The sequence below is a fragment of the Parambassis ranga genome, chromosome 16 (assembly GCF_900634625.1).
Source record: "Parambassis ranga chromosome 16, fParRan2.1, whole genome shotgun sequence".
In the NCBI taxonomy this organism is placed as follows: Eukaryota; Metazoa; Chordata; class Actinopteri; family Ambassidae; genus Parambassis; species Parambassis ranga.
The window spans coordinates 4,680,743-4,704,601 of NC_041036.1; the positions used below are offsets into that span (position 1 = coordinate 4,680,743).

Below are 23,859 nucleotides of genomic sequence, written 5' to 3' on the forward strand. Positions count from 1 at the left end.
TTGTGCTTTATGCGTCTCAGAGGGATGCAGCCAGTGAATCCATGACTGCCTCGTTTAACTGGGGTCATGGTGAAAGCTCTGCAGTGAACCGTGAGTCATCGGCTAAGACCTGGGAGCCGCCAAGGTCACTTTTCCTGCTAATCAACCACACATCACTTTGAAGACCTGGATGTCTTACACATGTGCATACTTACATGTGAATAACCTGCTTCCTAGCTATGATTTGATTCCCATCACTTATGTCAGCTTCACAGTATCAAACAGAAACAAGACTATTGAGTCATAGAGAAATCACAGTCTTGCTATGTTGTGTTGGCCTCCGGGGTGGTTTAGATGAGGGACAAAACACCCCAGAGGCTGCAAGCATCCTGTCTCAGACAAAGGTAATCCTATTAATTAAGTTTTTTAGATTTAGTATTAAAAATGGCTTCAAGTTTGAGCTCATTCAGATTTTTTTATTAGTGATTAATTACTGAAATCTGAAGCCTTCTCTTCCTAACACCCCTGTTTTATTAGTGCAGCCGATGACCCACATATTTACCCCTTCAAACTGCAATTAACATGGAGTCAGTAGCTTGTGCACCTCACCCCTCTGCCAATAATAATTAACCACATTCTCAGCCCTTGGACTGCACATGTCAAGCTCTTTTATCTTATCGCTGAATACCTAATAGCATATTAGTATTCTAAAAACACAGGCCAACAGAACGTGCGCGGGTCGAGCAAACGTTGAGCGCACCGAGCTTCAGACATCAATACTTGGATTTGATTTGCACTTTGGAACAGAGTCAGAATGAAAATGGATGTTTATGCAGTGTATTAGGCAGGAAGAGCAAAAAAAAAAAAAAAGTAAGGACAAAGCCGGGCTGAATCCTCATGTCCAAAACAATAAATGAACCCTAGACTAAAAACAGACTTACTTAAGAGATTGATGACGGTGCATTTAAATGCTTTTAAAGAAAGTTGTATCAGACCAAAGGAGCGCCTATACCGTCCTGCACTTTGAATTTCTATACAAACGATCCACATGCTGCATCACAGGGCAGAATGCGCGACAGTGACAGAAATATGTTCATTCATTACACTTTTTTCTATCTTTAGCCACACTGGCGGACATCATACTGTAATGCTGCTAAAAGTCCTTCTAGGGATAAAGGCCAGGGACACCGTGAGTTCAGCCCACACTGACAACGGACTGTAATAACCTCCATTCAAATACAGCACACACTGACACACAAAGACTCAGCAGATGCATGCATTCACTATGACACACACACACATACACACAGGTCAAGCAGCTGTAACTGCCTGAGGTATGTTCACTTTCAGTGCTGCCATTCAGCTGAAGACTCTGCACACACACACACACACACACACTTCCCCTCGGCTTAACTCTTCACGGCTGAATGCAGGCAGGGGGGAGTTGGGGGCTGTGGCCCTCGGGCAGGGCCATTTCTCCCTGTGTTTGCACATTTCATAGTCATTGAACCTGCATTTAAAAATAGAAAACTCTCAAATCTAATGCTAGCACACATTTCAAACACCAGGAAGATAGATACTCCATTAAATGTGCTATAGGCTGTTTACTGAGGCACTGAATTAAGGGAAACAAACACCAGGTACCAAAGGATCAATAAATAATTTCCTTTCTAATAGTTTCTCTTCGGACCAAGGCTGCTTTAGAGATACTGCCAAATCTTCCAAAATAAATGTGTTGGTTAGTGAACTGAAAAATGACAAAAGGCTGGGATGCCAGTGCAGTATAAGTTGACATGTGGCGTGTAAGGCTTAAGTCCTGCCATTAAAGTAAACAACATGAAGCCTTCGGCAATGTTTTTTTAACATGTGACTCACTTTATTTTTTTTGCCTGCTTCATTCAGATTTTTCCTGGAGGAGTCATACACTCACAGAGCAGCTTGCTTTGCAGCAACAGAGAGCACTGAGCTCTCTCTTGTGGCCATTAAACTGCACTACAGCATTACTTAACACAGGCTTCAGCGTGAATCAGCAGTATCATTCCAGGCTTATTACAGTGTGTTCATAAGAAGGCTGCTCATAGCTTAAGCTTAAATTAATGGGGGGTTTTCACATTAATTTATATTAAATTAAACAAAAAGTAACATGCAACATGATCATCCTCTTATAAAGGTTAGTGATTATGATGCATTTATTTCATTTTTCATTTTATTAGAACATTTTATTTAACATACAGAAAATTTAAACCCTGTTACTTCTACCTGACAAACCCCACCTACTCACAACCTACCAGCTGGATCAAAAAGAAAAAAAAAGTGAGGTAAAGTAAAGCCAGAGATGGCACGAGCTGCAATATTGATGGCCCGGTAAATGAACTGTCATCGGTATCATATTGCACCGCTGTTTCTCTCCTTCACCTGAACTGGGGTGAACTGACCCCCTCATTAAAGACTCATTGTTCAGGGAGTGGAGTGTTCCTGGGAACATCCCAGTCTGGACTCAATCCAGCTTAACCTCACATAGGCTTCAATAAGAATCCTATCTACTATACTCCAGGGCAGAGGACTGACAGCAGTCTGTATATTTCTGCATGCATTAATCTCCAGCCAGATTTTTTTTAAACCACTTTCCTTATTATGCTTTTTGATAATAATAAATAATAAAAAAAGTTTACAGGGCATTTTTGGTGTGAATCATTAGGCAGCCAATGAGAATGTAAGAAGAGCTCCCACATTCACATGGCTCCCAACACTGGCTGCACGTGGTGAATTACATTTTAATGAGCTTCTAATTTTAGTGCGCGCGCCGGTAATAATAATAGACTTAATGAATATTTATGTTTTTCTTGTTTGAAGTTCAGAGACACAAGAAACGGGAGGGAAATGCTGCAGAAAGAAAGAAGACGTATGGGTTTACATAGAAATGGCTGATTCCTGTCAGACACACTCTTCCCCCTCAGCCTCCCTGTGACCTAAATAAACGTGTTAAAATATGACATGCCGTGTGCTCACAGGCAGGATCATACACAGCAGGTGTTAAAACAAATTAAATAAGAGACTGGCAGAAGCTGGATGCGCATTGGTTTGCGTAACTGGACAGATTTTGTTGTAATATTCTCCAAGATGGTCACATTCCTGACAAATAAAATGACTGGTGGAAAGGCGGTGCAGTCGCCTTCTGCTCCCTAAGCTTACCCATGGTGCCGCGGAAGGAAAGCCCCGGTGCCTGTGCAGAAAGATCGCCGTCTATAAGTCCTTATAATGCGGTATCGACCCTCCGCGGCTTCTGCTCCCGAAACCGAATGAACTGCTGCTCCGACCTTCAGCACCGCGGACAGCTCCCGCTCCAGACAACAGGCTGCCTGCCGGACAGCAGCGGCTGAAAACACCGTGAAGGTTACACCGGAGACCGGAGCCGATCCAGGAGCGCAGCCGTGCGCCGCGGTTCCCCCAGCAAAGCAATTACAGACTTCAAAGGCTCCGAATCATCAAAAAAAAAATGATGGATTCCAATCTTGGATTCATCAAAAACGCGCGCAAAAAGATTCCAAGTGTCAGTGCCCGTGTGTGTGTGTGTGCGCGGAGAGGTGGGCAGCCACGCTCCAAATCACGTTATGTCCCTCAGCCACCGCTGTATTAGTCCATTTGAACAACAGAGTCAGAGCTCTGCCGGACTTGATGGGAGCTCATTACATATGCAACGCGTCCCAACTCCGCTCCCACAGTCCAATAGACAGACAGAGAAACGCAGCTGAGTGACTGAGCCACTGTTTCCCGGCTCTAACAGGAACACTTTGTCATTTGTGACTCAGGCTGTGCTGTGAAAATATCTCGAGCTTCAGTAGAACAAAAAAAAAACAAAAAAAAAATGCAGTCATCGCCATTTATCATGTTTTCCCCCTCACGTTAACAGGGTCAGGAGTCTCAGAATGTGAAGGAGGGAAATGCTAATGGTGTAGCTGGAATAACTGCCTCTTAAAACGACTTGACATATTTATATTCTGGGAAATTTATGGGAAGCAGTCAAGATTTGGCTCTAAATTACCAACACACACACACACACACACAGTCATACAATCATATCAGCTAAGGAGTTAACTGCAAATGTATGAGTATGTCTCCACCTTTTCCTTAAGACATATACACAACATTTTGCCATGTGTCAGAGAAAATACAGCTAACAATGAACAGCCAATTTTAAAATGTAGAGTTGTGCACTTTTCTGTAAGCATAAAAATGCAAAATGTGGACAAGGAAACTGTTTACTGAGCCATATGTTTGCATGGCTCTGCAGCACAGATGCACCTTGAGAAGATGAAAATTATTTTTTTGTGAGTAACTAAGTCTGATGATGCTCACTACTAATTTTTTTTATATATATATATTTAAAGTCAACCTATCAAGTGCTGTAGTCCTTCCACTGCTGCTGTATAGCAGGAAAGTAAAGGGGGCCAAGAAGCACATGTAATGTCTTCTGGAGCTTCTATAATCATAAATGACTTCCTCCCCTAGAGACTGTTGATTCCTCAGGCCTTTTGAAGCCACATCAGAGGAAATGGTGAGGAGCTCTACCACTACAAGCAGGGATTCTGAAGACTTCACAGCACTGACACAGACTTTATCTATATCAAAGGAATTTTATATTTTTTACCCCAGAAAGTCACGTTGTGCTTCCAAGTGTTGAGGCTAAGCTACCTGGCACAATCAGAGAGCAGTGATTGTTATCAACAGATATGTTGTTATATCTATGTTTTTACAGCCTGCTGTGATAAGATGTGATGATTAATGTGAGTGAGTTGTTTCAGAGCAGCTGTGAAAACTCTCAGTCCATCTATAGTATATCATATTCCAGCGCAGCATCGCTCTGCTAGCTGTCCCAGACATAGAGACTTGTAAATATTCAATGGCGTTTCACAGAACAAGATCTCTCTCGCCACTGCTGTCACCATCTGTGAGAGAGAGGGAAAGAGTAGACGGATGGAAAAAGGGCAGATTTCACCACCAACACCTCTTTCACTGACACAAAAGCTTTCAGACGAGATAGTTTGGGCACACCAAAAATGTGTCCCTTTGTCCACGGTGGAGTAATCAAAGCTTCTGTCCATATCAGAACAGTCCACATCATCGTTTACCATCACCACCTCTGCTGCTCATTTCTATGCTGCTTCCCGTCCCTCTGACTGACCCTGTCATCTCTGCATCCTGCCAGAAATGCTTACTCTGCTCCCTCGCTGCAGACGAGCATATGTATAAGCAATTTCTCCGATTTTAAAAGTAGAAATATTTCACATATGGCAGTATGACCAAGCACAAACAAATAGCAGGCTGCATCCCTCTCACTATTGTCCCAGTACACATGACTACTGAACTAAAAATGTGTTATTGAGTTGAGTTACTGTAGCATATTAACATCAGTGTTTGTGGTCTGTGTGGAGAGGTGACCTTCAGTGCCAACAAGAGTTCGAGGCATCACCAGGTAAACAGCGGGCACTGGATCAGAGGCACATCCCACGGTCTATGTGCCAATGCACCAGCCTGCTGCCACTGTTATTACTCAACACCATCTGTACAACATGGTAACCGATCTCCCAGCTATTATCTACCAAGGAACAATGGAGGCCTGTACAAACCGGGGTCTTGGCATTGGAGGGAGTAACAGGATGGAGGTCTGTCCCAGTGCTTCTGCTGTTTGGTTTCAGTGGAATCTACTGGTAACCTGCTGTCCACTAGTGATCTTAGGAGCTGAAGACTGGTAGTTTAATTTTGAGGTCACAGGACGAATTTAAAAACAAAAAAAAATAAAAATCTGTGCTGCTGATAACACAGCTGATTGGGGGGTCTTGGTCTAGACAGTGGGCAGCAGTGGCGCAGTGGTATAGCAGGGTTGTCCCGTAACCAGAAGGTTGGTGGTTTGATCCCAACTCCTCCCTAGTCACTGTTGTGTGTCCTTGGGTGAGACACTTTACCTGCATAGCCTCCAGTGTACTCACTGGTGTATGGCGCTCTTTGCTGGGCTGCCTTAAGCAATTTCCCCATTGTGGGACTAATAAAGGTTTCAATTATTATTATTATTATTAGACAACTGCAAAAAAAGGTTAGTCCTGGTTGACGTGGTTTGGTAACTCCCTTTTTGGTTTGTTTAGACATCTTTAATTAGCAGCGTTCACATGAACCATACTAAAGGAGGAATTGCACCAGAGATAAAGCTAAACACTCCACTAACAACAGCAGTTCATAAACCTGAAAATAAATCAATAAAATAAAAATAAAATGAAGCATAAGTGGTAAAATAAAATCTGTCATACAGGATTCTTTGTCTCCCTCTTTGAAGGGTCTTTTTTTATACTCTTTGCAAACACAATAACACAATAGACTCACAGAAAAGACTCGTTATTTCGTGTCATTCAGGGCTGCTGTATGTGTATTTATGCATGTCACAGCATTTCACCAACAATGCTTGTGTTCAAACACAGTCCCAAAAAACGCAGAAAAATATTTGCTAACCACTTTGTCCTCCTGTTGCAATTCCATGAGAGCAGGAATGCAGCAGAAACAGAGAAAGGGGGGTGGGGGGGAGACAGATGGGGGGGAGGGGAAAGAACAGGAAAGATTATGAGTGGCATTAGTAGGTCGTGGTAGCACTGTCACATACTCCAACAGGATTGGATGGCATCAAATAAAAACACTCAAGCTCATGATTCAAATTTAAGCGGTCTAATACTAAAAGCTTTGGCTTAGTCTGTGGAGAGGATTTCACAGAGGTTAGTTAGGCACAGGAGTGCCACATTACACAGATGCAGCCATTGGGGTCCTTCATGAGAGGAGAAAAAGGAGAAACAGTTCCCTCCAGTGGTGAAAAAGAACAACTGTAAGTTACAGTAAACATGAATAGATCAACATACCAGAGAGAACAGAAACAGAACAAAGGCATGCAGAGAGTCTGTGAATGGAAAGGATGCTGATAATCTGAAAAACATTAGTGGCCATTAGAGACGGTGTTGGCTCAATTCCCAGATTATGATTTCACTGCAATGTTTCATAACCTTGGATTTCGAACAGTAGCACAGGGAGAAATTTGCCTGAGGTTAGGGCATTGGCATGTGTGTGTCTGTGTGTGGGTGTGTGTGTGAGAGAGAGAGAGAGGGTTTGTGTGTCCCAATAAATGCAGAGTACCAAACATACAAGCTGGAGTTACCTTATTTGACCGCAGAGACACTCGTCCTCCGCACCGAGCACAGAATTTCGTTTGGCAATATGAACAGAGGTGGCCACAGCCATCAGCAAACTTGGTTTTGTGGCATATCCCACAGGTTGGGGCTTCAATCTTCTGGTCAGGACCCTGTTTGGACTCATCCCCCATCTTCTTAACCTGGTCCTTATACGATTCAAACTGCTGGTGCAACTTCCTGCAAGTGAACGGGAAGGAGAAGAAGTTAAAGAGAAGCAAGCTTTGACAACCTATAATAAATAATAATGATGACCTTTGTATACAATGTAAAGAGGACAACTCTAAAATATGAACTAATACCACGTCTTTTATAACCTGAACGAATCTGCAATACCCATCCTCCAGAGGCCCTGCATGGCAGCAGGTGAGTGTTTGGACCTAAAGGCCAGTTGGAGGCCAACAAATCGCAGGGGCAATGAACAAAGTTTGCAACGACAATATGAGACCTGCCTAAGGGGCCCTGACTGACTCTACTCACCTAAGTGTTGTGAATTTATGTAAAAAAAAAAAAAAAAAAGCCAAAAAAAGGAGGAACAATGTAGGTTTCAGATAGTCATGGACACCGGATGGAGGGACCCAATGTGAATTCTTGCCTTAGAGATTCTAATGGCAGCTCAGTCACCCCCTTAGAAACATATCAATAACACTGATATGACCCCAATGCAGAAAAAATACACCAAACAATAATGTATGATTTTTTTTTTTGGTGAGTCCAGGAAGACGACCGCTTCAGTCCTTTCCTATAAATCACACTTTAAATCCACCTCTGCTATCATCAGCTGACAATGATATCACCTCAGATGCGTGCAGTGTGTTAGATTTTTGAAAGGAAAAGCAGACAGCATGACCTCAGCAGCTTCAAAAGCTGAGCTCCTCCTTTGATACCGCACCTCTTCTAAAACACAGGGGGAGGTGGGTATCAAATTTGCTTTGCAAGTTTAAGAACATCACTTAATTCCACTTTCTCAGGTTCCCCGACGTTTAATGAATCATTTGCAGCTGTGTTTCTATATCAGGACAGTTGTAAGGTGAGACTGAGAACAGCCGAGAGCCATAACCCGCGCACACTGTTATAGCTGCTCTGCTGTAATGCATCGTCACATGCAGCAGTAGGCAGGTTTCTGTGTCTAGTGTCTGCTGTGTTACCGTTTGTGGCCTATAGATGGCCTCCTACTGACACCTGATCTTATACAGTAGTCCCCTTAACTCCTAACAGGTCCTGAGAGGCTACTGAAAAAAAAAAGCATGGACTCTTCACATGCATTTTGTATGACACATGTCAATTGAGCGTCTCCTTGGAAACTAAACACTGGGCTGACTTCATAATATGGCGATTAGAATTGGTTTCGCCCCACATATCCCCTGCAACATTCATTAGCACTTGTGAATTATTGAGTAGTGCTATCCTTTTACCACATACAGCGCTGCATTTGAGATAAACGTGCCTTCTTTGCCCACAACCGGACCTTTAGAGCCCAAATGTAACAGCAACACACACACACACCACCTGAAGACTGTCTGCGTGGGGTCGTGTGTGTATTGTGTGTGTGTGCGAGCCGGTGTGTCGTCTGAACATTAGATAGAGTGCTGCCGGCATGCCCCTCGTTGTACCCACGGAGGGATTAAAGGGCTAATTGTGTCACAGCCTTTGTGTGTTTACCAAGCAGAGATTAGAATGTAGCCTTGTTTAACAGAACCACCAAATCTCATTTACTGACAGAAGCCCTGATAACAGACTGATGAAGAATATGATACAAGAGGTAAAGCCACCTTCTCCTAGGATCAAGGGGAGGAAAAAAGACAACAAACAATCATGTTTTATTCTCACCTAATCTCCCCTTACACTCAAACATTTACTGAAACATGTGCTCGATCCCGGATGACTACATGAATGAATGAAGGGCCACACAGGTCACTGAGAAGGGCTCCTAAAGATAACCACTGATCTTTCTCTGGCCACTTCTTCTAATGATCCTCAGCCCTAAACTTTAAACAGATTTTAAAGTTTTACACATTTGATTGAAGTCTGCATTAAATGTTTAATTTTTTAAAAGTTACCAAATAAAACACAACCAACACAGGCAGCTGGTACATGGTACCACTACCACCATCAAACACGGTCAAATGTAGGTGACACTGCTGATGAGTAATCATACGCTGCTCATTGTCCCGTCCCATGCTAACGTATCGGAGCTCTCTTTACCACAGCAGCTACACACACACACACACACACAGCAACAGGTAACACGAGCCTCCGTCTTGGACATATGACAGACTCCACATATCAACAGCAGGGCTGAACTACAAGCTGTCTACAAGCCCCTGGATTCCACTGCTGCCACGGCTCAATGTTCACTGGTAACGACGTCCTGACAAAGCAACAACCCCAAACAACTGAAACAAGTTAGGATGTGTTTTTATATCTAATCAGCAATAATTAGGTTCTGTCCATTTTTTTTCTTTTTTTAGCCCAGTCTGAATTAAACTATAATTGTCAATCTAATTGATTAAATTGCAGAAATCAGGCAATTCTTATTTTGATTATTTTATATACAGTAAATTAGACACAAATTGAACAACAAGACTATTCTCCTGATTTGTTTTTAATATTGGTTGTTTACTAAATAGGCCTCACTGTGTGTAATAACCAGTATATTACACTTTATGGTAGAATATATACAGTACAGTAAGTAGGACTTTTTAGGGATGTTTTTTCAGTATCATACTGTATCTTTATTAGCTACAGGAAGCTGAGTAGCCTTTTCATAGGATTTGTAGCACTATAAAGTAATTGGCTATGTATCAGCAGGTAGTAAAACTTAAATGGGATAAATTATACTCAGTTTAAAGTATCTTCTGAGTGGCTCCCCACGCTCAGTTCTATGTTAGCATCACCTCTTTTAACAATGAGCATTACATTAAAAACACATATGTACAAAAAAAAAAGCCCAGGTGTAAATAATATCACTGATGATGGTGCTTCAGCTGTTACAGGGCCCTGATTGGTCGAGCTGGGTGATGGTCAATTATCAGCATAACTATTAACGCCTGTGATCTGTGTGTGTTTAGTTATTGTGTGCCGGGTTTACTCACCTATGTCTAAAGTGATCTTTGCATGTGAATGGTTTTTGGTATGATCTGTATTACCTTATTCACCTTAGTGTATTTATGCTGTATTATATTTTATTAATTTTCTTTCTACTAACACATTATGTCATCTTATTCGTGCTCCTTTCTTGTTTTTGTGTTTTTCTTCGCCTATTTTCTTATATTGCTGCTCTATTTTTTTTTTTTTTTTATGAGTGTACTTTCTTTGTTCTTGTGTATCTACTTCTAATATTATTGATTGTTGTCATCTTGTAATTTAAGGTTTAAAGTTTTTATACTGTATCCTGTAACTGTAACCTGCATGATTCATATTAATGTAGCATATTTCTATTAAGATTTTATATGTTGAGATTATTTATTAAAATAAATTCACACAATGATCTGTGCCATTCTTTTCACGGCATAAAGTAAACATCCCTCCTCAGGACCATCATCTATTACACTCACACATTATGACAGCTTATATTAGGGATAACACTGCGTAGGTCTGATAAAGTATCCACCACATTAGATATAAAAGCCCTTGTGACGCAGCACTTCCACTCCACAGTTCTGTGTGAAATGTTGTTTAGGGTCAAACATACTGTGCGCCCAGCTGCATGGGTCAACACTGTATGTTTGTGCCTGCTGAGAGGAGATCAAAAGGGGTCTGTACTATTACTTACGCGTCTGGCTCTGGCTCCTTGTCATTTTGGGACTTTTGCTGGGGCTGAAGAACATTATTTACCAGCTCAGTTATCCCACTAAAGGGAAACCACCTGTACAAATAAGCAAAGTGTGACTGGAACAGCGGAATGAGTCATCATGGGAGAAAACAATCTGTCCTGAAAAGGGTTTATTTCGTTTTTTTTTTGTTTTTGTTTTTCAGGAAGCAGGTCTAAAGGAGTGAACAATAGCACAATAATCAGAGCAGAGAGAGGAGGAGGAGAAGGTTGGGACACGGGCAGAGCGGCGAGTAGTGGAACACTGACAACCAGACGCACTTTTAGAAAGACAGACAGAGAGACAGAGGAGACAGAAAAAGCAGGAAAGCTCTACAGCCAATGGAAATGAGAGCTGCATTAAATGCTCAGCGGAGGGGAAGAGAAGTGTCACTTGTTGGTGCAGAAGGGGTCGAGTTGTCAGACTGATTAGGCCTACAGGTATACATCACAATGCAGCTACGGTAGAGCAGGACAGGCGCATCTAATCCACACTGGTAGAGCTGAACTATGAGGCCGCACAAGCCAGTCAAGATGATACACTGGATGAAGATGGGCAGCCAGTTAGAGACCAGGTACAAGGCAAAAGGGTTCAGGGAGAGCCTGGCGATTAAACAAAGAAGCTGCTAGAAAGGAGAAGCCAGTGTCATTGATGTCATGGAAGTAAGCACAGAATTACAGGAACTCCATCAGAGACAATGATAAAAAAATGCCACTGCGCATGACATTAATGACATTTCTTTCAATAAACTCCCGGACAAAGAGGAGAAAGCCACATGAAGCACACAGCACCGACTGACAGGAAGAAGTGTCAAAGCCTAGAGCACTCTGGGTAATGTAGTTTACTTACTGTGCTGGCTGAGGCTTTGGTTCTTCTTTGATCCTAAAACATAAAAAAAATAAAAAAGTGTGCACAGCTCAGTGCATACAGAACACATAGAGATGGAGAAACCAATTTAAAACACACAAAAAACGGACACGATGATGTTATTAAAGATGTGTAAGACATAAATAATACTCTTAATAGAACATGAATAATACTGAAAATATTACACATGATGATTGAATGGAAATAATAGGCAAACAGAAAAGATGATGATAATGCAAATATGTGATTGACTTTAAATTAAAAATGACTGCTTCATGTGAGTAACACCCTCTCTTGTTACTTTCTATGGAAACACACAGATGGGTCTCAAATGCATCTTCCTAATGCAAGTTTTGCCGAACTATGACTGGGATTTCTGGTAAAAGGGATCCATTATTAATACACCTGCCTCTGCCAGAACCCAAAAGAAATAGAAAAGCATCCACACACAGTTCAGAGTAAGCAGCAGCAGCCCAACTGAGTGACACCGTCACCGCCAGCAACACAAGCTGAAGCTGAGCAGACGATCAAATCCGATGACTGGTAGCGTGACTATAAACATGAGTTTCTTAGAAATGCAGATGGTTATACCCCTAATACTACAGAAGCGTTACCTAAAACATTTAAGCTCATCTGAAAGGGACTCCAGACAGTTGTGGAGTGATGTGGTCACAGTGATATCATTAGCATTACCTCAACTTCTGTTTAGAAGTCTGATGGGACTTCTTGTATGAGGTGAAATGTAGCTGGCAGTGGGTGGAGTTCTGGTTATATGTAATTATTGCCACAGAACTACTGCTTGTAGCCTTACATAGATATACATGATCCCTATAGGAAGACAGCACAGTCCTGCTACTGATGTCCAATCTTAGAGACCACCACCAAGTCACAAACTTCATCCAAACGTATCCCCCCCTGCACAATATGCAAGGGCAATATTTTTAACCACTTATTACATTGTCACTAACATTTACACTAGTAATAGAATTCAGTGTCTTCTTTGTAATGTCTATACTCCATCAAATTCTTTCTAGGATTCAAAAGCACAAACGTTCTTAAAACACAACACAACCCAGCTCTAGAACAGATGTATCCAGTCCATCTTATATGCAGCATCATCATATAAATATTGTTTTCAAATCACACATTCCTCATGCAGAATCATCTTTGGTAGCTGATACCACTATAATAAATAAAGCAGCAGCCAAAACACACACAGACAGACAAAACACCAAGCGTGCATGCGGGTTACTGAAGCTGCAGCTCCTCTTTCCCTCCTGATTCAGGAGCAAAATGTCACAGAAGAGAAACACGCGCCAGACTTTCACACACCTGATCACCACCATCAGCTTTATATAGCTGTGTGAAATGAAATGTGTTAATTGGATTTTGTCTGATTCTGACCGAAATACACCAACAGATCACAATAAGTATGTGGTGTGTGGTTTATTATCTTAAAGCACCACTACAGTGGTTTAGTTTTTGTTCTAAGTTCTTACTACTGGTCAATGTTTCAGCCAAAAATATTCAAACTACAATGGTATAAACCTGGCAGCTGAATTCCTACTGTAAAAAAAATATTCCATCCTGTGCCTTACGACTAATCACACACAGAGAGCATCAGAATGCAGCAATGAAGCCTCCCAACAGTCTAGAGTTTAGACAGAGGTAGAGCACCGCAGAGGGAGAAATCTGCCCGTCTGATCTGTGTCAGACGGGTAAGAGAACACACGAGAGAAGATATAGTCCTGTGTACCCATCAGTCTCGTTGCTCTGTTTTCCGATGAGCCAGTCCATATTTATCCTCTCACTGTGTTCTCCTGATGACCTGCAGCAGCGTTCTTTATTGATCCCATCAGCCCCGTCTCTGTGGTCGCATTACAAGCTTCATATTTATCTGATCGAGCCTGCTGCCTGCCTGCCTGCCTGCCTGGACGGCTGCCGGGCAGAGTGTGTGTGTGTGTGTGTGAGTATCCGTCTATGCCTGTGTGTGTGTGTGTGCCCCCATATCCACATATCCGTGTGTGTACTGTACTCGTGTGCATGTGTGTGTGTGTGTGTGTAGAGGAGTGTATTATTTGACATGGGGCAGTAAAATGAGTGAGTGTAAAATGTCACAAGTGACGTATTCCGTATCCTAGCTGCTGAGCAGGCCTGCGGGGCAGATCCAGTCTCTGTTTTCCATCTCTTTAACCTGCACTCCTGCATCCTACCAACCTCCCAACAAATACAAACATAGAAATAACACACACTGCTGCAGAGATAAAAATAGATTTCTGTGGAGCATTCTCCATTCTTTTTCTGGCAGTTTTAAGTTTTAATCAGTCACACGCTGCTGTTATTTCTGGCCCGTATTTTGGTTTCCACCTTCTCCGCTTCAGCGGCTTTGAATGGAGGTTGGACAATGACTGATGCCACACTGCTCTCTAGTGGACACGTGTGCTGCATGAGCTTCTAAGAGCTTGATTCATGAAATAGAAGGAGGAGGAGGAGGGATGGGTGGGGGATTGTGTTTGTGTGTATCAAGAGTGAAAGTGACACTATAAATAAAAGATTAAGCAAGTACAAATGTGGCTGTAGAGCACAAAACAAGTGACTGATTGATTCATCAGTCAATGAAGTGAGAGCTTTCTAAGGTCCAGTTGTTACTCATAACAATTAACTTTTTTAAACTCTTATCATCATTAGAAATGGAATATATTTAGGTTTTAGGCAATATATAAATAAAGTGCTACCATTCTGACTTGGGAAATGATCTGGTGACACTAAGTAACCTGTAAAATCAACTGGAAAACACACCTATTGTTCCATGATTCGAGAAAAAACAACTCAAAATTTAGATGCAGTGATGCACGCTATCATTCAACAAACATGTCTGCAGATGTTTTGTTACAGTGACCTGAACAACTGAAAGAACAACTCATCTGTGCTTTCATTATCATCTCGTTTACTGGTTTTCACTCTAACTTTATGTTGTGGAATATAAAAGGAAACGTTGGTTCTTCATCCTTTTTGCCAGACAGAATAACACCAACAGTATGACTCTTGGATTTGATCTACTTTAGGTAGTGATGTGTGTGAATCCCACCTTCATTCACAGTGTTACATGCAAAAGTGATAACAGTAAAGATGAAGAAAATGAGGACAACTGCTACATCATCATCTTTTGAAGGTCAAAAATAGAGCATAAATAAATCAGTTTGCTCCTCATCCAGCCTCTGTTCACCAACACATACACATATCACCGAGCTGCACATATGCCACTAATTAATAAACATTCAATTACACCGCCTATTCTGGCAAGTTAGTAACAGCAATGCTTGTCCTGTCCCTGCTACTGTCAGCTTGGTATTGACAGAGCAGCTATTAGCAGGAGTGATATGTTCAGGAGCACAGCGGTGGTGTTCTCCTTGGAGAACATGTGCACAACATGTGCAGAAGAAAACAAAGCCTGACTGTAGCCAAGCACCTCCTGAAACATCTTCTGCACCCAGACTCCCAGCAGAAACTCTCTTAAAGCGTTGGCATCCCACAGTGCTCCACACTTCTTTTTTTTTTAGTTTGGCATCAACACTAAGCAGAAAATCTGTGATAGAAGATCTCATGGCTAAGCAGTGACCCTGCAGTCCCTGTGAGTCCACTACAGACTGAGTGATAATTGGATCATAAGGGAGTAATCTGGCTCAGTGGGTAAATACCAACTACATACATCATTAACACCATCCCAGACAGTCGGTACTGCCAGGAGATGAGGTTAATGTCCGTCTGAAATCACTCACAGGAACGTGACCTATAGGGAAAACTCACCAGAGGATGTGGTGCTGCTGAATTCTCCTTTTCTACATGTTGCACTACAGTATTAGATTTCACAATAAAAGCCCTGGTCTGGCCTGGGTACAAACACCTAAAACAGTCAATTCTAATTAATATTAAGATCTAAAAATGATAATTGAACCCAGAATTCCATATTAGAGATGCACAATATTGACAGCAAGGCATTAGAGTTGGCAGAAAATGGCCTTAAATTTCAGCCGATATGCTGAAAATGACCGTCAGTTTTTATTAGTGTGGTGGTTTGTAGGGTTAAAGTCTCAGCAATAAACATTTAATGTTCTGTGCAATGAGGTGGGATATGTGTGAATATATCAGTTTTGTCCAATAAGAGTTGGAAAAATCCAGTATAGTGTCTTATTTACTGTAACAGCTAGTTAGTATATCATGCTCCCATAGGAATAGTAGTTGTGTTGGTTTATTTTGTAATATTTTGATATTTTTTGTTGGTTGTTGTCAAGTCTAAATTAATGTCCTATATTTTAGAAAGCAGTGATAAGTTATCTAACAGAAAAGAAAAACATTGCTTCTGCAAAATCTAGAGAAAAAAAAGTGTAAAATCAGCCACATTATATCACCTAAAATCCCCTGAAGAGTGTGTTACTGTACTTCAGCCAGGCACATAAGGAAAATCAACATGCAGAGTATGACAATGTCAGCATTATCCCCGCAGGCTATATTAAACAGAAATCCCCCCATCGTACCTCCTCGACTGTACATTACCTGCAAATCTCCAAGAAAAGGGGGAGAGAGCACTAAAAATAGCATCTCATTTAAAGACAGACGATTAGGTCTTGAGACACCTGTTCATTCTACCTCTCCAATAAATGCTGGGAGAAGTGCTACTTAACACTTTCTCTTCACCTCGGAGAGGATTAAGGGGCAGGGGATAGAGCGCTTGATAACTTCCTCTGGCACGGGGCGCTGGCACCGCGTGATACGCCGGGGCAGGAGGGACGGCGAGAGGGCAGGCACCTCGGTGTGGAAGGGTTGGCCAGCCACCACAGCTGGGCCTTAGAAAGCACAGATAGGATTGAATCCATCGGCGGCACACTCATCAGAACAGGCAATCTAACAGTGCACACAAGCCAGACCTCCTGACCAAGAACTAATATTCAGATTGTCAAACAGGAGTTGGCAACGGCAGGTTTTTTTCTGAGCAACGGGGAAGTGGCTAATCTGCTGCCAAATATAACTAAAATCCATCTGTTTCCTTAGATTACCTGCCAGGATTCAATTGAGCTGCTCCATATCTCTCCTCCTGAGAGATTTCCAAGTGGCAAAGAGTCAGCTAATCACCCAGCAGCCCACACATTCACAAGTGTATTTCTATGCAAAGGCTTACAGGAAACATATGTAGAAGATTCATTCTAATACAGCCAGTTTCTCATACAGTGGAACTTCAACAATACAGGCAGCAATACACAGTGTTTGTGTATCTGTACATATGTGCTTATATGCTCTGGTAACAGTGTGTCTGTCTTTTTAGTGAACGCCTGGTCGCCTCTCCTGTCAGCCCACTTTATTCCTCCTGACACAGACACATATTATTATGGCTGTGATCAGCACTTTCTTGGCAGCTGCCATTGTCCCATACCAACGTCACAACTCCTCCCATACATGGCTCAACAGCTCCACTGGGAATACTCTAGAAACTCACCCCACAGAGGCTAGGTCGCCGCCCTCTGCGTTAACCCAATCTCTAGACAAACACACAGCTGAGTACAGCATCCTCCTCTACCCTGTACTACAGGCATCAAAACCGCTCCTCGAGAACCGATTCTGCCCGGTCTCCCTTTCCTCCTATTATTTCCAGTCTCATGATCAGTAAAAGCCTAGTTTCGGGCTCTTCTTCCTGGTGTCCCTGGTGTGGAGCTGTCCTGTAACTGGAATGTCTCAGGTTTGATTGCAAAAATAAGGCTTGTGTAAAGTGCATGGAGCTAAATCGTCATATTCCCCAAACCTCTACTAATCTCCTTTCAGTCCCATTTTTAAGCAGACGCAGAAGCCTCTCATTGGCGTTGTTGTTGTTGTTGTTGTTCCTGGCTGGGAGCGGTAGGTTGGGTTGGGTTGTACTGAAACTGCAGTCAGCTGTCTCACTGAGGACTATAATAATAGCCCAACCATGGCTAACAATAGAGAGGTAATGGATACCCTGCCTATTGTTGGCCCAGCCTGCTCTTCCCCTTCCTGTCCCAATTCACCGCTACAGCACGTCACTATTAGCCCGCTTAACCAAACTGCATACAGTGCAGCCAGGCGGACATTCACTGGTGCAATGTGATATGACCTCACTGCGCACAGGTTACGCCCGGCGGGTTGCTAAAATATCACTAGATGATGGTGCACACTTGAGTTATCACACTGCACAGGCTGCAGACTAAAGATCAGCACATTCATCTGAATAAACTCCGGAGGCCTCAGTACTGTACGTCTGAAATTAACTTGAACTTGATGACTCTCAACATCTGTCTGATGGCGGAAAGATTTGTTTGTCTTTGGCTGCTGTAAAATCCCAAATCAAAGGATTCCCTTGCATTAGCCGCCTCTCTACACAGATTTAAAGTCAACCAGCCAAACCACCCTTACAAGCAGCTGCACCCTCGAGGATAAGGCGACCAGCTCCTCACTGTCTTCAGCACACACACTCACTGCCTGATGCCTGCTGGCTTTAAATGCCCACAAGTCCCGCCTTGTGATATTACTTCAAATGATTATCTAGGAGGATTTTTATGGATCTGTGCGGTGACCCTCCTCCTCTTTCCTCTGTGCACTGCTCCACATCCAGGCCATCCCAGCATCACCATGGCGATGGTAGCAGTATCTCAGTGGGACGAGTGATATTAAGGGATTAGTGGGAGATCCTCCATCAGACTTCAGTCGAGAAAGCACCATCCCGAGGATCACTATATCAGCTCTCTGTCTCTGTCCTGATCAGTGTCAGATGATGGGGATAAAAAAAAAAAACAGGCCTCTTCACTGTTACGTGCATCGGGGCTACTTCACGGTACACTACACAAACCAAGTAACCATGAATACACACATACAAATACTGGTTCTCAGGAGAAGTGCAGTTAACGCTCCCCACAACAAAGCCACCTTCAGCCCTAGGCGGAGTGAGCAGCGGCCTATAGGCTGTACAATGCGTCCTCGTGTAGGTTACATGTAGCATTCACACAGCGGGCTTATATAAGGGCCACGGCTGCATTAGTGACGTCATGGTAACGGCTGCTCTTTATCTTCCACTATTTATGTCAGTCGGCTGCCGCTGTAATCTACCTACCACTACTGTACATGTAAAGCCACGTAATGCTACTAAACATCCAACCTCCTGATCCCAATAACCGATTCAATGATTGGAGAAAGAGCAACGGTGGAGAGAGCAGTGAATTTAGAAAGCAGAGCAAGCAAGGGAAATAATGAAGCAGAAAATAGAGCAGCAAAAGAGATTATATAAAAAAAATAATCCAGATTACAGTATACATTTAATAAAACAGCATGTGCAAATGTAAAGTTTTCAGACAGAATCAAAATTATTACATAATAAACTCCCTTCTCTGCTTGTGAGGCCTCTAAAGCACTAATGTGTGTGTGTGTGTGTATACATGTGTGTGTTCACTGGCTTTTACTACATTCATGTGGTAGATAAATACAGGACGGCTGCATTTGTTCATAGAAAGCTCTGGATGAGTTTGAGTTTTCGGCCACACAAAGGCGTATTTGAAGGACCGGCTCAGCAACACACACGTGGTTGAGTCACCGGCTTGCACCTGCCTCGACCAGCTGAGTCTTGAATGAGTGGAACACGGTCAAACGCACAAACATACACACAAGGGACGGAGAGATTAGACAGCCCTGTGTAAACTACTGCTAGTAAATAAATATATCAGCTTGCACGCTGAGCAAAGCATCTGCTAACAAGTCATTCACAAATGCTTGCTATGTTCATATATCTGCTGTTATGTGTGTGTGTTTATACAAGAGCTGTTTTTCTGTATATATTGTATTTGCTGGAACTACAACCAGATTTCCCTACTGGGATTGATAAAGTAATTCTTAATCTTAATCTTAAGTGTCATTCTTCTTATTTTCACAGTTATTATATGGAGTAAAAAATGAGGAAATTCAACATTTGTCCAGTAGATTTCCATACAGGTTCGGCCTCACAGTGTGGGACTGTAAACTTAAAAAGACTCTGTGCTGTTTGGCACCTCTTTTTAAAAATCTGCAACATGAAAACAAGCACTTAATTTGCTAAAAAAAAATACAACCAAATAAGGCCATATGAAGCACACAAGCTCGCCTGGCTGCTTGTTTGGTGGCAGAAGCATACACACATGCAAAAAGTGTGCTACCTGGGAGGACTGTTTGGAAACATGTTGCTGTTAAAAATGAGGTTCATTAGCCTCCTGAAAAAGATGCTAATAACAGGACAGTGCTTTGCCTGCAACCACCTTGACCTCAGCCCGGGTCAGTAGCAGACAGTGAGCAGAGGGGTGAATTAACAGTGTGAGAAGTTAGTAACAAACCTAGAGCCAGCAGGTGATTAGTGCAGCATAGAATAAGAACTGGAAGCAGCAGGTGAAACGTCTCAAGTCATGTTAGCTTTAAATTAATATATTTTCCATTTATTAGGCTCATGCTAATATTCATGATATACCAGCAGGATAATAAGAAAGTTTGCAAACTACACTTGCCCTTTCATACATGCTGATGATGAAATATATTCTGTCTTACTGGCTATTGGAAACTGTCCCATGAGCCTCTTTGCCTTGCTGCCTGAGCTTCCTGGATGCCTAAATGACCGTGAGCCTTGCTGCCTGCTTGGATGCCTGGCCGCTTGCCGGCACACTGCAGAAAGCCGAGTGTCTCCACTATTAATAGTCCAACTAACAGCATGAGGGTTCTCACTCTTTGAATGAAGCCAGCTTGAGATGACCCGGTGCCATGTTTCACCTTTAATAACTGGCCATTCATTAGCCTCGTAACAGTCTCTCACTTTCTCCCTCTCAGTATCTCTCCTGCTCACTTAGTTTTACACACATCAGAAATCAGTAACAATTCTACTTTCTCTAAATTAGTTAGCCTTTCAGCCATGTTGTGATGGATTGTTCTGTATCATAACACCACCCAGATACATCTAACATCAACACTGCTAGTTACCCTATAGCAGCAGCACAGGCTTCCTTCAGAGGGTCAAATACTGTATATCTTCCTCTACATTGGCTCTATAAGGGTGGATGGGATCGAGGGATGGGCAGTAAAAGTGACAAAGTGTCCCTTTCTCAGTGCCTTTCACCATCACAATTCTCCATTCTCCCCTGTTCTGTTTTTATCACACTACTGTTCATTTTTTAATCCATATTCTTTTCATTGCTCTCATTCAAGCTAGTTTTGCACAGTGTGCTGGAGTCTTATATAACACTAGGCCAGATGTTCTAGTAGTGGAGCTGTATTGGGGTGTAGTTGCTGATGTTGTATTCATAAATAATAAGCTAAAAGGAATCATCCTTTGTACAGATGTATTATACATGACTTATTAGTAACAACATATTGCTCAGACTAAAACATTTTTCCTACCGTTTCACCAAGGGCGTTTTAAACTGCACATCCAGGGGCAGGAAAATCCCTTCAAACTTTGCTTCAGGGATAAGAGCCCAGAAGAGAATAAAACCCATGCTGACGAATGCAGATGTTATTTAGAACAAAGCCTTGAGAGACAATAGAACCTGGTGCTGTGCTCCGCCACACTATGGGAGATGGCAGGCTGATTGCTCTGTCAATGGGGACTGAGGCTGTCATATCAGCAGCGAGGCCTGATAGCATCGCAGACGTCAATGTCTCTCCTCTCATTTCTCTCTGATGTGCTCTTCTCCTTTCCTGTCCTCTCATCTCCTCTCACCCCCTCGTCCCTTCTCATTTCCTCTCTTCCCTTCCCGCTAACCTGTCCTACACTTTTCCCCTGCCCACCCTAGCTTGTCCTCATGAGTCCTCTACCCCTCTTTGTGTTGGTGACTCAACAGAACATACATTTTTGTTAAAGATCACGTCCCCTTTTGTGACTCACAATTGTTGTTCTCATTGCACAAAACACTCACTAAAGTTATATTAATCCTATAGTCTAAAAATAGAAACACATAAGCTATGTATTATTTATATCTTTAAAGCTGACCTTATCAGCTGCTTTATGGTGATAAATAAACCCACATGGTCTTCTTGTTTCTATGGCTTCATTTTAAAAGGTCCAGCCACTTATCATCAACTGTTTATACAGATGGACAACATGATTCCGCCTCCAGCCATTGTACAAAACTGAGGCCAAGACACCTGGCTTACAGGCGCTGCCATGTTGGAAAAAGACACCATCATGGAACCAGAAGAGGTCGAGGGGTGAAGCCGCACTGTCGCTGACCCACCTCCACATTCAACAAGCAGCTTGACTGTTTCATTGATGTTCCTTGAGTACTTTTAGTCCATGTCCCATCCACTGACATGTATGTGGCGGGGTTTATAACCTATACTGCAGCCAGCCACCAGGGGGGTAACTTTATACAGCCTATATGCCATGTTATGTTAAACTTGCTTGCTTTGCCAGATTACTCAAAGTATTTTTTCAATAGTCTAGATTACATCAACATTTTTTTATACTCTCCAAACGCTTTTAGTCTTCAAGCGGTTAAAGGTTTCCAGACATTTTGGACATTACTGGATATAAATAACTACATACCACGCAGGATGGATTGTAGCTGCTTTCTAAAGGTGGTTAAGACTCAGCAACCTAGCTGATATCCTCACAATGCTAGTAGTTAAACTACAATTACTGTAGTCCTTTGCTCCACATATGTGTAGGAGTCAACCAAAGGACCTCATCACAGACCACAGGGGGACAGCTTGTAAGCCACTCATGAACACATTAGTTTTTATACTGTATATTACATATAATTATCATTGCTTGCAATTGTGTTTCCCACCCATCTGTGCCAACAACATGTCAACCATCTATAACCAAAACACATTGTTACTTTAATTAGCTTGATGATGTATTCATTTGGCGTGTGTTCTGCTTTATAGAGTCAAGACAACATCCTCTCTTCCGCTTTCTATCTCTCTGTTTCTCCCTTGGGGAAAGTGATGGGGGATGGGAGACTCATGACAGAATCTGCTCTTTGCATGGGAAGCCGAGTGAGCATGGGTGAGTGAGCTAGGCAAGAGAAAAGCAAAAAGAGAGATAAGGGGTGTGTGTGTGTGTGTGTGTGTGTACTGTATATTGTGCAGTGGGAAGCTTCTATTTTCCTGTTTTATGCTATATTTGCTAGAATTGTTTTCAGATGTTGAGACAGAGTTCACAGTTTGATGACAATTATAAACTACACTATACTACATAAGTCAGGTATATACAATACTATTACTGTTGGTAAGAACATGTTCAGTCTTTGAGTAGAGTTCAAATATGTTATTTCACTGATCCTCTCTGAACCTGTGATATCTGACTTTTACTTTGTGCTCCCAGTTCTATGTTTTTATTTATAGGCATTAACGTGTACAGTAGGACACATTAAAGCTGTGCGTGTACAGTTCTCTCTCTCTCTCTCTCTCTCTCTCTCTTTCAGAAAGGGCTGAGATCCTATAGCCTCTGGGGACACAAAGGCCTCTCTGTAGTTCTGACCCCAGCTGGTACACTGAGCTCTCTAGCACTATCAGATAAATGACCAGGACTGAAGGGAGGGGGAGCGAGGTGTTTGAGTGTGTGTATGTGTGGTGGGGGTATAAGAGAAAGGGTGGACAGAAAAAAAAATGGGATGTGATCAATCAAAGCTAATTCTAGGTCATTGAGCTTCACATTGAACACCATCTACCATCGCTGCTAGCTAGAAAGGATGCTAACCAGGAATTTAATACTTTTTTTTTTTTACCAACTAGCTGGACAATGACTGAAATTAAAGGGACGTTACAACAGCTTTTCCACAATCAATATCTATCTGTTGTGAAACAAGGCACTTGTGGTCAGTGTGCCGAACAGCGTCTGACACTTTGACAAATGCTGGGTGGGGGTCTAACAGACTAATGCTATCAAGTTACGTTATGGTAAGTTTAGAATACGATGTTGTTCTGCTTCACCAACATGGCAGTGCATTGATAAATTGTTG

The 23,859-nt window shown here is 42.3% G+C and overlaps 1 protein-coding gene across 1 annotated transcript in view; it reads right to left on the reverse strand.

Annotated features, from left to right (window-relative positions):
• Window positions 1-23,859, reverse strand: part of rims2a (regulating synaptic membrane exocytosis 2a) — a 115,229-nt gene that overhangs the window by 88,085 nt on the left and 3,285 nt on the right. Inside the window, exons 2-4 of the mRNA XM_028424593.1 lie at window positions 11,864-11,896; window positions 10,978-11,070; window positions 7,172-7,382 (exon numbers count right to left, since the gene is read on the reverse strand). Coding sequence (XP_028280394.1) covers window positions 7,172-7,382; window positions 10,978-11,070; window positions 11,864-11,896 — 337 coding nt within the window. The remainder of the gene's footprint in view (window positions 1-7,171; window positions 7,383-10,977; window positions 11,071-11,863; window positions 11,897-23,859) is intronic.